Consider the following 14,676-nt stretch of genomic DNA (forward strand, 5'->3'; position numbering starts at 1 on the left):
ACTAGTTGTAAACACGTATTTTTCTTTTGAATCTAATTTAACATTTTATTCAAAAAAAAAAATTAGGAAATTTTGTGATATGCTACAAAACAAAAAAATTTGCTTTTTCTTTGTTAACCTAGAAACTTGATATATAAGTATAAACGTTGTACATAGCTTTTCACTGTAATTAAATAAATTAAAAAATTCATTTTAAAAATACAATAAGATAAAACTCTGCAACTAAATGTATGCTTTATTTTCAAAAACAATTATAACTTATAAGATACCATGATGTAAAATATTATTTGAAAAAAGAAAGATTTCTTATCAAAAAAAAATATTAGTTTTAAGTGAGGTAATGAAAACATAATATTTTTTTTAATATGGAATTTAGTTATATGCATTCAATAGGTTGTGCATTAAATATTTATTTATTATACAATTAAAAAAACTAGATAATGATATATTTTAGATTAAATGAAATGACACATGTCAAAAGAAAGATGTCACTTGTCAGCTGCTTCTTAGAGCAAGAGTTTGGAGGAAAGTATCCAATGCTCATATGCCACATGAGGACTTTTTTATTATCTTCTTTGTTTCATAATATAAGATTTTGTATGTAGAATAGTTTTTTTGTTTTATAATATAAATTGTTTTCAAATTTTCATGCAAATAAATAATAGGTTAATTTAATATATTATGATTATTTATATTTTGCTGTTTTTTATGATTGGTTAAAATTTTAAAAGTAAATATTTTTTAATATTAATTAGTGTTTTTGGTTAAAACATTTTAAATTTGGAAACAGACTCTTAAAACATAACCTATATAGTTAAACCTTGGTTCTAAGTTCTAACTTAGTGAATTTTGGCAACACACTCTTAAAAGCTCTTGTGTATTCATTTCTACCTCATTTCTTTACTTCCTTAATTAGTATTTGGACGTACAGTTGAAACTTATAAGATACTATGATGTGAAATATTATTTTAAGAAGAAAAATTTCTTATCTATAAAAAAATATTAGTTTTAAGTGAGGAAAAGAAAACATAATAATTTTTTAATATAGAATTTAATTATATGCATTCAATAGGTTATGCATTAAATATTTATTTTTATACAACTAAAGTAAAATAAAACTAGATAATGATGTATTTAAGATTAAATGAAATGACACATATCACAAAAAAGATGTCACGTGTCAGCTGCTTTTTAGAGCAGGAGTTTGGAAGAAAATATTGAATGCTCATATGTCACATAATATAAGATGGTGTAAGTAGAATAGATAGTTTTTTTATTTTTATAATATAACATGTTTTCATATTCTGCAAATTATAGATTAATTTAATATATTATGATTATTTATAATATACAGTTTTTTATAATTGATTAAACTTTTTAAACTAAATATTTTTTTAATATTAAATAGTGTTTTTAGTCCAAACATCCTCTATTTTTAAACAGATAGATATATAGTCAAGCCTTGGTTCTAAGTTCTAACTTAGTGGATTTTGGCAACTCACTCTTAAAAGCTCTCGTGTGTTCATTTCTACCTCATTTCCTTACTTCCTCAAGAAGTTTGTTTTGACGTATATAGAAAATCAAAATGTTTATTCTCTTATAAGCAAAAATCAAAGGTTGTATCGTATAGATTCAAAGGGGTTACTGTATTAATACCATACCCCTAGGAACTCTAAATCCCAATATACATGTAAACAAATATAAAAAAAAACTCTGTAAAACTATGTGGGTAACAACAATTCTTGATCTCGACCAAAACAAGTTTGCCTGGCTCCTCTTAATGTTTATTGTTCTACCTCTGTGATTGTTTCTGACTTGGATTTCCCTCTTTAAGATGTAGAACTGTCGTTGAAACCTGAGCTATCACATCTATATTGTAGTTGTGGATCACTCATAATCTCCTGTAGTGAAGTCGTCGACACTGAGCTCCTACCTGGCAAAGGCCGTTGGCTTCTGCTAAATTTCATGCTTTCTTCGGCTAGATCCCTGAGTTTGTTAAGCACAGGCAAAACAGCGTTCCCTAAGTCAGGTCTGTCTTTGCGTCTTAATTCTGCACATTGTAGAGCAAGTTTTGCTGCAACCAAGGCCTCTTCAACTGGCCAGTCAGGAACAGCTGGGTCTAACATCTCAGCAAAAGTTCCTTTTTCAATTGCTCTTTCGACGTGATGAGTCAAACCCATTGGTGGCTTAGCTGTAAGTATTTGCAAAAGGATAATGCCAAACGAGTAAACGTCTGATTTAGTCCCCAACATACCGGTCTGCTGGTATTCGGGGTCTATGTAAAAGAATGTTCCAGCGGTTGTCGTCATTCTATATTGGGTTGCAGTGTCAGCAACAGATGGAGGGACGAGCCTGGCCAAGCCCACATCTGAAATCTTGCTAACAAAATGTTGGTCAAGTAATATGTTTCCCGGCTTAAGGTCACGGTGCACCAAAGGCTCCGGTTTCATCTGGTGTAGGAAATGAAGACCGGTTGCGATTTCAGCGGCTATACGAAATCTTAACTGCCAAGAAAGGATTGGGGAGTTTCCTCGTCTGAAGAGACAGTCTTCTAAGCTACCATTGGCCATGTATTCGTACACTAAACATCCGTATTCCGGACAGGCACCAAGCAGGAGAACCATGTTTGGGTGTCTCATACATGTCAGTACTTCAACCTCTTGCTGGAACTGAGACCTTCCTTGTACCGCGTCTGGTCTTAGAACTTTTATTGCCACTTTAGTATAACCTAGTGTTCCCTTGTAAACAGGTCCATAGCCTCCTTCTCCGATCTTGCGACTAAGCAAGAACTCTTCTGTGGCTTCTTCAATCTCCTCAATGTTGTACTTTCTGTACCTTAAATCAGTTTTCACTCCCCTCTTCTTTTCCTCTGCGGTTTCAATATGCTTTCTCTTTTGAGTCTCAAGTTCTGATATTCTTTGAGCTGCCACTGCCGCTTCCATGGCAGCTCTACTTTTTTCTTTCTCCCTCTCCGCTGTTGCCATCGCTGCTTCCTTCGCAAGTCTCACCTCTTCTAATATATGTTCCTTATCTGCTTTCCACTTGTGTAACTCATTAGCCTGAGAAGAGGAGAATCAGATTATAAGTTTGGTGAGAGAGAATCTGACAGGAAATCAGCTTCTGATTGTTATAAACTCAAAACATACCGCCTTCTTTGCAGAGATTGCTTCCTTGCAGGCACTGTTATACATTTCCATTGTTGACTTTAACTCCATTTTCAGCCTTCTCATCTCGGCTTCAATCTCATCCTGTCAAATTTTGCATTACATCAATGGTAAACATTTTCTCATGCGCAGATGATGTGGTGGTATAAAACTAGTGCAAATACCTGGGACTGTAGTGAAAATGATGGTCTCCCACTTTCAAATGAGCTTGAAGAGTGTCCTGTATATGATGAGCCAAGATCTATAGACTCCTTCCCTGATGTGTATGATGTAGCAAAACTGGTTCGATTTTGTCCATACTCAGAACTGACTGAGAGCCGTGGAATATCCACATTGTCATACAAGGTAGGAAACATCTGATCCACGCTCGGTCTTCCATTACTCACAAATGATATGTCAGAGTCTGTCATCGAGGGATGGTAAATGCCTTCGTATCCTCTTGTCGAAAAGGGAGACCTATATATACAACATGTGATGGTTGCCATAAGTAACGTTTATCTTATGGAAAAGAATGAAAAAAAGTTATATATATGGATGAGAAACATACTTGATCTCAATATTGATCTCGTCTTGTGTTCTTTGCATTGTTTGTTTTCTCCTTTCAGCTGCAACATGAATGAAACCCATTTGATCAGTTAATGGAAAATTAGTTTAATTTTTATGTGGTGTCCTTGAAAAGTATTAGGTCATATATACCATTGAGAATGCTGGTCGGGGTGTGTACATGGTGCCGCATAGTGGAACTCGGAGGTGAACTTGTAGATGATTTCAGAGACGAGATTCTCCCTTTAGAGATTACATATACTGTACAGAAACTCGGTGCCTTTTTCATGACGGTGCTTGAAACATCCGTTGCTTTGAACCTTCTATCAAATAGAGCATATATATATAAATGTGCTCAGATTAAGTTTTTTAAGTAAAGGAGAAAAGCATTTGCCTCATTACCTTAAAAGATTCATCTTCGATAAACCGAGTACTAGAGTCTCGATTCCAATATGTTCCACGTAGTCAACTATTCCTTTAGCCGCACTAACGTCCTCCACAACCACATCTTGGCAGATGATCTGTCAAAACAAGAGTCAGTCAAATGAAAAAGAAATGCTTGACAAGATAGAGAACGTGAAGCGACAACGTACCTCTTTTCTAGCACAGAAGCAACGAAAGGGAAGAAACAAATCTGATGCATCATCGCCTGACTTAGACAGGTTAGATCCTGCATTGAATCAAATTATATGCTAATATGAATATCATAAGACCTCAAATAAAGAAGTTAATACAAAGGGTTTGTCATATACCAGAATAGGGAAGAGAAGAAGAGGATTGTTTGATTTTGACATGAAGAAGAGTAATAGTTTGGCCTCGGCTAAGAAGATTGTTGACAGCCCATTTCATCACGTTTTGGCTCTCTTTGTCTCTGTCAATGGCCAACGTAACATTTCCTTCTCTTTTATCGCAGCTTTTTACCATTTCCACTGCTTATTCTCTCGGTATTGTTCTGCAACAAACATATACTCAATGAGTTTATATATGAATGACACTAATTTTGAATTTTGGAGAAACGCGTTTGACTAATGCTAATATTAGCAAATACATCCCAACAGACAACTTTGACTCTCTTTCTAATCGTCTCCTTAGAGATTGTAACCAACTTCATTAGCCCATCGAGACTTTTCTATTTTCTTTTCTTGGTGGGAATAGAAAGTTTAATTGGAAAGTTTTTTTTTACTCGCACTGTCCCAAAATATATAATTTTTTTTTGGGTTGTTACATTTTATTAGTTTTTCTCAAGTTTTTATGCATAAATGTTTTAATTTAATAGTTTATGACTTTTTAAATTCTGCAGTATTTTTTCTATTGGTTGAATTTTTATCTTTATGCTTTTAGCCAAAAAAAAAATGTTTTAAAATGAAATCAAGGGAGTAGTTTTTTTTTTTGTAAATCAGATAAGATTTACAAAAGTAGTTTAAGAAAAATAAACTTGATGGAAGTAATGAAAAAAATTTACAATAGTAAGTGAGTGTACTTTTCATCTAGTTCAGATTCTTTGTTTTTGGCTGATTTCAGTTGGTTCCTGTTGTTTATCTGTCGAACAAAGATGGTATCTTCCTCTGCTTTTTACCAGATAACAATGAAATATATCTAAATCTTGTTTCAAACGTACGTACCAAGTTTGGGTTTAGGGTTTACCAATATAGACAATGGGGGTTGTTCAGTGGATGAGACAGAAAATAAAACAGAGAAATTGTGTATCGGTGCTGTCTGATGTAATCATAAAAGAAATCACAGGTCAGCAATTAGAAATTTAAGTTTCACCACAAATCTATTATTGGAATGCTTTTGATGCAAAGCCTTCTCTTTACCATTCATCTTTTTTTTTTTCTCTCTGCTGTGTCAATCCAACTCAAGCTGTAACACCACATTGTCCCCTTCTCAAAGGTTTCCTCAAGAGCGCGCGCCTCATGCATCCCATGCAGACGCGCTGCCTCAGCCTTTACATCATTATGGTACCACTAGTGTGTCTCCTCCTTCTCTTCTCCACAGCCACTCATGGTCTTTCGGATTCCGAGGCTATCCTCAACATCAAGAAATCTTTAGTCGTTGGGCAGGCAAACGCGTTGGCCTCGTGGGATGCTAAAACTCTTCCCTGCACTTGGCCTGGTGTCTTGTGCAATAGCGGCTCCGTCTGGGGACTGCAGATAGAGAATTTGGAGCTTTCTGGTTCTATAGACATTGAGGCATTGTCGGGTTTGACATCCTTGAGGACTCTAAGCTTCAGGAACAACAAGTTCGGAGGGCCATTCCCTGAGTTCAAGAAACTCGCTGCTCTCAAGTCACTTTACCTCTCTAACAATCAATTCGAAGGAGATATACCAGATAATGCTTTTGAAGGTATGGCGTGGTTGAAGAAGGTCCATTTGGCACAAAACAAGTTTACCGGTCAAATCCCGACATCTTTGACCAAATTGCCCAAGCTTTTAGAACTGAGACTTGACGGGAACCAATTCACTGGACAAATACCAGAGTTTGGACATGAGCTGCACTTGATAAACCTTTCAAACAATGCATTAACAGGTCCAATCCCTGAGAGTCTCAGCATGATGGATCCAAAGGTGTTTGAAGGTAACAAAGGCTTATGTGGAAAACCGCTGGAAACAGAATGTGATTCTCCTTTTAAAGAACTTCCTCCACAACCTGAGGTACGACCCAAATCATCATCAAGGGACCCTCTCGTTATAAAGATAATAGTCACGGTGCTGGCAATACTCATAATCCTTGGAGTGATCATCGTGCTAATTAACCGCAACTATAGGAAGAAACAACTGACTTTGGCGGTAGAAACCGGACCATCAAGTCTACAAAAGAAAATTGGCATCCGAGATGCGGACCAAACCCGTAGAGGACGACATAAATCTGATCATCGCAATGGGTCAGCTACAACAACTGGAGTGGAGAACACGAAGCTCTCATTCCTGAGGGAAGATAGGGAAAAATTTGACCTGCAAGATCTGTTGAAGGCTTCGGCTGAGATACTTGGGAGTGGATGTTTTGGTGCATCCTATAAAGCAGTGCTATCAAGCGGACAAATGATGGTCGTGAAGAGGTTCAAGCAGATGAACAATGCAGGGAGAGATGAGTTTCAAGAGCATATGAAAAGATTAGGGAGGTTAAGGAACCATAATCTGCTTCCCATTGTGGCTTATTACTATAGGAAGGAGGAGAAGTTATTGGTATGTGATTTTGCTGAGAGAGGAAGCTTGGCTGTTAATCTTCATAGTAAGTTTTCGTTATTTTTATACTTCAAGTCTCTATGATTTATTGTTGCTTAAGAGTCAAATCTTTGTAGGTAATCAGTCGTTAGGAAATCCAAGTTTGGACTGGCCAACAAGATTGAAGATCGTGAAAGGAGTTGCAAGGGGGCTGTTATATCTCCACCATGATCTACCTAGCCTAATGGCTCCACATGGTCATCTCAAATCCTCCAATGTTCTCCTCACCAAAGCCTTTGAACCACTTCTCACAGACTATGGCTTAATTCCGTTGATCAACCAAGAGAAGGCACAAGTGCACATGGCAGCCTATAGATCTCCTGAGTATTTGCAACACCAACGTATCACCAAGAAAACTGATGTATGGCAGCTTGGCATACTCATCTTGGAGATCCTAACCGGAAAATTCCCAGCCAATTTCTCGCAAGGTAGTGAAGAGGATTTAGCGAGTTGGGTGAACTTGGGGTTCCATGGGGAATGGGCACCAAATTTATTTGATAAGGAGATGGGCAAGACAAGCCATTGTGAAGGACAGATTCTCAAACTCTTGAGAATCGGATTGAGCTGTTGTGAACCAGACGTGGAGAAAAGGTTGGACATAATAGAGGCTGTGGAGAAGATTGAGGAGTTGAGGGAGCAGGAAGGGGATGATGACGACTTCTATTCAACGTATGTGAGTGAAACTGATGGGAGGTCATCTAAAGGAGTGTCAAGCGAGAGCATCAACTTGACATGAGAAGAGACAAGAGTTTGCTCTTACTCTGTATAAAAACAATGAGAGTTGATGGATGTGTGGACATTTACCTGTGGAACTGAAGTAATGAACGCTTGATCTCTTTTATATCATATAATGTATCTACAACAAACATGACACACAAATGCGTGAATCCCGTTGATTATTACACGTCTCTTCCGTCTTTCTATCTCTCTGTAGATAATGACATGATTTCTTCACACATTCATCATATATGGCATGTGCATAGATCTTTCAATACACCCCATTAACTAAAAACCATTGTCAAGGCTACATCCTTGCCCATTAAATTATGAGACATTAATATAATAAAGTCTTGCTTGCTCTAACGACAAGCGGAAATTTAATCTAAACAATGTAGATTCCATTTAATATGTGAGTAAATGTTACATGCCATTCTCAGGAAAAGAGAAATTTGAGGGTCAAAATCAGTATAACCAACGTCAGATAAAGAGAGACCTTCAGATGGAGCTGGAGGAGCTGTGGCTCGTCTGCACGAAGCTTGTAGCAGTTTTAACAATGCATCATTATCCGCACCAGCAGCTGCTTCCGGATTGATGTTGCCACAAGAACTCTTACCATCTGAAAGTTACAAAAACAATTACGATTTAAGTGAAGAAGAGAATTTGAAAAAATTAGGACTCATCAAGGCTGTTGTTGTACTATTTCCCTTGTATGTGTCTAGTATATGTACAATGTGATTCTTAACTTTTCAAAAGTTGAAGGTAATTATTTTTTATAAAGAACCAAAACTTGCAACTTAAGTGTAATTGAAGCTAATATTAGGCTTAAAGTAAACACCTTGCGGAGAAATCGGTTAGCCACAAGCTCAACGCACATACCCTTCTTCCTTCTACATAATCCTGGTATAATTAATCACAAGAAGTTAATTTTAGTTTCACATGGAGAGCTAATCTCCTCTTTAGGACACGCTTGCAAAGAACAAGAATTCGCGAGAGCGTTTAATCAAGAACCAAAATGCAATGTACATTTTTGTTTCTGTTAAGTCTCATGTTTTCTATCCTTCAATAGCCAGGATAAATGAAACATTATGTAGGTGGACCTCTGAAACGTCAAACGGTCAAAGATAACCCATATAAGAAACCATTTACACGTCAAATTTATGGCAATGTACATCATGCTGATAAGAGAGGTAAATTATCATGCTGGTAAGAAAGTGGTCTAGAACTGTTGCGATGCTAAAGTGTAAGCTCTTACTCGTTTCTTGCAGCCTTCGTATCACACGTAAACATCTTGTAGGATAATATGTTTCCTTGAAGCTGCTGTAAAAGTTGATCAACCTTGCTTACACTGAAGTCACTTGCTTTCTCTACTACTTGAAGATTTTTGCTGGTTTCCTCAACTTCAAGCTCATCATCCTCGCTCAACATTACTCCTTCAGTATTCTCATCACTTAAGAGTCCATTTCTTTGCTTTTCACGGTTCTCATCAAAGATAAAGTTCTCATGATTCTTGCCACCTTCGCTCAATGGTTCAGTATCATCCAAGGGAAAGATGTACAAGTAGCGCCTCCATTTTGCAGAGAAATTTGGGTGAAATGATCTGGAAACCTTCATTTTCAGTGCATAGTTCCAAAAATACGATTAGAAAATTTATGTATCTTTACAAATACTTTTTTTATAAAATTTTGCAGAAAACTCAAAAAGGAGACGAAACCCATCCTGAATAGAGAGTATACCTTAGAGATCGACACAACCCTAAGTTTCCCAGAATAATCTTTATTGATATCATCTTCAATTTCAATGGGTTCAATGTCTTTTCTCCAGGTATCTAAGAGAAAAACTTAATCAGGAGGACGATACAAGCCATCTTAGAGACTAACACAACCCTCAGGAGCCAAAAATTGGAATACTCATGGAGAACAAAGATCAAATGGTTTTCTCTTAGTTATTGGTTAACTTAGGAGAAAGAAAAGCCATTAACTATTTTCTTAGGAATCAGAATTTTCACGTACAAAAAGAACAAACTTGATTAAGAGCAGACACTCCTTTGTCAGTTCTTTTAGCAACAAGTACACGTCCTTCTAATGGTTTACATGTTTTTTGAGCAGTTGGGCTTTCTTTTCAATAACAAATCCCCCGAGAGACTTCTCTACCACACTTAAGAAACCACAAAACGCTAGAACAATCATTTTTCAGGGAAAATGAGCAAGTACATGTTTGTGTTTGGTGCTTTTGCTACTCTTTTTCAAATGCAATGTGCCCAAGAAAGGATGAAAGTAACCTATTTTTGAACAGTGTGTAAGTCAGGCTGTTTCTGCCATCCATCCAAAGAAGTCCCATTGTACGAAAGAACGATCTTGAAATTGACTCTTTCTGATAAGCAGATTTTTCACCCAGGGTATCAATTCCCTATGCAGTTGTAGTACAAAGGGTTATCAATCAAAATGGTTGTTTATGCTAGCAGGAAGGATGCAATCAGAACAATGCAAGTCAAGCAAAACAATTATGGATTTTATCTAACAATCCTAAAATAATAAAAGAAAAGAATATAAACAAAGAACCACACGACCTAAGCACTCGATGCAAGCATTCGAGTACATGATCGGGTGGGGTGATCGAGTAAGCAAATGAAATATGAACAACTCGAGGGGTTACTCGATGCAGGTTATCGTGTACCTGATCGGGTAAGAGATCGAGTGATGAATGAAAATGCAAGCAATTAAAATACGAAAGCTTTTAAGGATGGGATAATCGAATCCTAAGTGTTCCTAACCAGTACAGATGCCTTACATGCCTCAAGCAAATATTTCCTAGACAATGAATCTCTAAAATCTTGTTAAAACACTCTCGTGATAGAAACAATAACCCTTGATCACTCCCCTACCCAACTCTCGTTGGAGAAACATGACCAAGCAGGCATTAAGATCCGATTCATTATTGTCAGTAAACCCCTTACTCATCTAATCTCTTAAAACTAAGTGAGTAAACCTCTAGCATTGGTTGATTCAAGCATCTCATCTACACCTCTCGGTGGTAAAACACCTTATATCTAATCTCACCCTCTCGGTTTGTTGACAGCATTAAGAACACCAATCTAGAAGGAAATGTATTAAACATATTCAATCAACTAAGACATCCTAACCGATCAAGAACACAAAATCATCTATCCCATCTCTAGAAACTTTACTTCACTACTCGGAAATCAAAGCAAGAAACATAACAACAATTATGAAAGAAAATTGCATTATATTAAACGATAAAGTAGAGGGATAAGAGTACAAGAAAGAAATCTAAATAAATGATTAAAAGTTATGAAATAAAATCCAAAACAAAAGGGAAAAGTGTTTGAGTCGCTCAGTTCTCTCACAAAAGCTCTCGCTCTCTGGTTTGAGGGTCTGCGGCGTGCTGGTTTGCGAGGAAGGAGAGGAGGGGTTTATATATGGAAAAGCCTTCGACCTAGCTTCCCAGACCTGCCCGATGGTCCACTCGATGGGGTACACGGAGTACACGAGGATGAAGTTGGGTTACTCCTCAGATAGATCTTCGGGTTGTTCTTCCGGCTCTTGGATCCTTTTCGATCATGTTGGGGTTCAGACTTGTTCTTCCAGCTCGATGGCTCCTTCGGGTACATGCTTGGGTTTGTCCTTGTTTTTCCCCATTCTAGGCTCTTAAGCACCTGTTTTCGTCCAAAATATCAGGACAATACAAGTCAAGCCAAGCAGATAGGGTTTTTGTTCTAACACTAAAATAAATAAAAGAAAGGAATATAAACAAAGAAACCACACGACCTAAGCACTCGATGCAAGCAGTCGAGTACAAGATCGAGTGGGGTGATTGAGTAAGCAAATGAGATATGAACAGCTCGAGGTATTACTCGATGCAGGTTATCGTGTACCTGATCGGGTAAGTGGTCGAGTAAATAAAGAAAATGTAAACAAATAAAATATGAAAGCTCCTAAAGATGGGGTAATCGAACCTAAGTATTCTAGACCAGTACAGATGCCTTACATGCCTCAAGCAATTATTTCCTAGACAATGAATCTCTAAAACCTTGTCACCACACTCTCGCACTAGCAACAATCAACCTTGATCACTTACCACACTCTCGCACTAGAAATATGAACAAGCAGGCATTAAGAACGATTCATTATTGTCAGTAAACTCAAACTCATCTAATCCCTTACTCAGAGTCAAGTAAACCTCTAGCATTGGCTAATTCACGCATCTCATCTACATCTCTCGGTCGCTGAAACGCCCTAGATCTAATCTCAACTTCTCGGTCCATTGACAACCTTAAGAACACCAACCTAGAAGGAAATCTATCAATCATTTACAATCAAACTAAGGCATCCTAACCGATCAAGAACACAAAATCATGTATCCCATCCCTAGAAACTTTACTACACTACTCAGACATGATAACAAGGAACAAAATAACGAAAATGAATGAAACTTGCATTGTATTAAAAGATAGAGTAGAGTAGAAAGAGTACAAGATAGAAATCTAAGAAAACTATAAAAACTATGAAATAAAAATGCAAAACGAAAAGGAAAATGTTTGAGTCGCTCAGTTCTCTCACAGAAGCTCTCGCTCTCTGGTTTGAGGGTCTGCGGCGTGCTCCCTTGCGAGCTAGGAGAGGAGGGGGTTTATATATGGAAACCCTTTTGACCTAGCTTCCCAGACCTGTCTGATGGTCTACTCGATGGGGTACACGAGGGTGAAGTCGGGTTACTCCTCGGGTGGATCTTTGGGTTGTTCTTCATGCTCTCGGATCCTCCTCGATCGTGTTGGGGTTCGGACTTGTTTTTTCAGCTCGATGGCTTCTTCGGGTACATGCTCGGATTGTCCTTGTTTTTCCCCATTTTTGGCTCTTTAGCACCTGTTTTCATCCAAAATATGCAAATGCAAAAATGCAACACCCTAAATGGTCTAAAAGTGAATTCCTACAGTTAATGACCTAAAAATGCTAAGTTAGAGGTATGAACAATGCAAAATATTGACAAAAAAGGATGCTAAAAACATATAAATTAGAGAGTTATTAGACCCCCCAAACTTAAATCTTGCTAGTCCTCTAGCAAGGAAGTAAGAGAGTGCGGTTTGAAAGTGGGGACTCATAACCTTAAGATGCTTAGTGAAGGATTCAAGCTAAAGTCCTTAAAGATAGTTTAATGGTGCTAAGATCAATCAACATACTTACAAATATTTTTCTATGCTTATTACCATGCATCGATCTAGTTCAACCTCCAACTAAAGATAAAGAACATCTCTTTCACATTCAATTAAGTGTTCGGCGAATTCTTGCAAATGGAAGGTGAATCAAGCTCAATCGGTTTCAAGGGTAAGACTTTTTAGTAAGGTGATTTCAAACAAATTCTTTGGGTGGTTTTCTCTCAAAAGAAGGAATGCTAGCCAGTTGTGAAAACTATCTAAGACTAAGAACAATTTGGGCATACAAAGCTTAACTCTTGATGATCTACCCTTTTCTCATTCACTTTTTTTATTAAACCCCCTAGAATTAAACTACTCACATCCTTGATTTTAACTCTTTTTTATTTTTATATTCCCTAAGGTTTAGACTTTTAGACTTTAAACTTCTAGCTCTCTCTCTCTTTTTTTTTCTTTTTTTTCTTTGCTAAACTCCTAATATGAATATATATATTTTTTCTTTCTTTCTTTCTAGGAGACTATAGCAAGAGTTTTCCTATTTTTTTTTTTAGAGACTTAGAGCTAATTGACTCTAACCTTAGAGACTTTTTCATCCCTATTTTTTTTTATTCCACAACCCAACCCCAAATAAACATTCTAACCACCTATCTTTCAAAACCGAATCTATTAGTTAGTTCAAATTCTAACTTAGCTAAATCAAGAGGCAGTTCTTTGTCGTTCTCAATACTCTCAAGGTTTCACAACCTATAGCACAATGAAAGAGGCCTCACTCAACAATTCACAACAAGGTTTGAAAGAAAAGTTTGGGTTCATGGGTAGGACAAATGAATCGGGCTAAACGAAAAAATTGGTAAAAATGGAGTGCTAACCCGAGTTTAGAGTTACCATGAGCAAGTATTCAAGTTCCATAAGCAAGTCAGTTAAAGTTCAAATTAAATCCAATAATATAGAGATGTTATAATGTTCAAGCAAGTGGAGGAAGCATTAAAAGACACAAGGTTCTAAGCAAATATTTTTCATTTTTTTCCAAAGATTGATCTAACAACAATGAACTGTGACTAAGGGCTATAGCTTCAATCCTATGGTTTCATTTTAAACAAAAGGTAGTTTTAATCATTGTCCCCTAAGATGCAAATGCAACAATCCTATATGAAACAAACTAGACTTAATCCTAATATGTAAATGCAACTACATGAACATCTTTTTTTTTTTTAAAATTTTAAATTTTTTTTTTGTTTTTTAATGCAAATAGATGCAAACTCAAATGAATAAAACTAGCATGCAAAGATTAGAAATAAGAAAATTAAGAAAATAAAATACAATGTTAAATACAATCTAGGACTCTCTCCCAAACTTAAATTACACAGTCTCTGTGTAAATAAAAGTTGGAAAAAGAATCCAAGAACCACACAAAAATGAAATAAACTAAATGCAATGTTATTTACAAGGATCGGATGAAAGTGGTACCTCATGGGTTGGTGAAGAAGGAGGTTGCAGCAGCTTCCATACTCGCCAACGTGTAGCCTGGGTCGTCTCCGGCTTCAGCAGGTGCCGGTGTTTGCTCGTCAGAGAGCTCAGAAATGCGCACGGACGACTTACTCAGACCAGCATCCGAGGGGTTGATCGAGGGTGGGATCGCGTAGCTCATCGGGTAGGGAATCAGGTAGTGCGATGGAAAACACAAAATGAAAAAATATGAATCATATTTATAGACCTGCCTTTGGGATTTCCTCCCAAGTGAGCTTGTTTATAGTCCCTAAGCTTGACTTTCAATTCGTCTTAGACTGGCGTGGGATCGTCGAGGCGCAGAGATGATTCCACCTCTGTGCTCTCATTTGCCATGTATTTCTTTACTCTTTGC

The 14,676-nt window shown here is 37.0% G+C and overlaps 2 protein-coding genes and 1 pseudogene across 3 annotated transcripts; 1 reads left to right on the forward strand and 2 right to left on the reverse strand.

Moving 5' to 3' along the window:
* Positions 1-1,576: 1,576 nt before the first annotated feature.
* LOC104719250 (U-box domain-containing protein 34-like) lies at positions 1,577-4,661 on the reverse strand. Of its 2 annotated transcripts, none has more exons than XM_010437128.2 (8): positions 4,460-4,661; positions 4,301-4,377; positions 4,110-4,228; positions 3,861-4,027; positions 3,712-3,769; positions 3,329-3,620; positions 3,147-3,248; positions 1,577-3,059 (listed from the first exon to the last, which is right to left on the reverse strand). In XM_010437128.2, the coding sequence occupies exons 1-8, from the start codon at positions 4,629-4,631 to the stop codon at positions 1,830-1,832; spliced, it is 2,217 nt and encodes a 738-aa protein (XP_010435430.1). In that variant the 5' UTR covers positions 4,632-4,661; the 3' UTR covers positions 1,577-1,829. The 2 variants fall into 2 exon arrangements, with proteins under 2 accessions (XP_010435430.1, XP_087326781.1); XM_087470655.1 differs by having other exon boundaries at positions 3,861-4,030; positions 4,460-4,658.
* Positions 4,662-5,546: 885 nt separating this feature from the next.
* On the forward strand, positions 5,547-7,777 carry LOC104719251 (pollen receptor-like kinase 1). The gene is made up of 2 exons (XM_010437130.3): positions 5,547-6,938; positions 7,009-7,777. Exons 1-2 carry the CDS (start codon positions 5,624-5,626, stop codon positions 7,665-7,667), a joined length of 1,974 nt encoding a protein of 657 aa, XP_010435432.2. The 5' UTR covers positions 5,547-5,623; the 3' UTR covers positions 7,668-7,777.
* The window catches only part of LOC104720469 (uncharacterized), a 30,496-nt pseudogene continuing 23,551 nt past the window's right edge, over positions 7,732-14,676 (reverse strand).

This window comes from Camelina sativa, chromosome 10, assembly GCF_030686135.1.
Source record: "Camelina sativa cultivar CO46 ecotype springtype chromosome 10, ASM3068613v1".
NCBI lineage: Eukaryota > Viridiplantae > Streptophyta > Magnoliopsida > Brassicales > Brassicaceae > Camelina > Camelina sativa.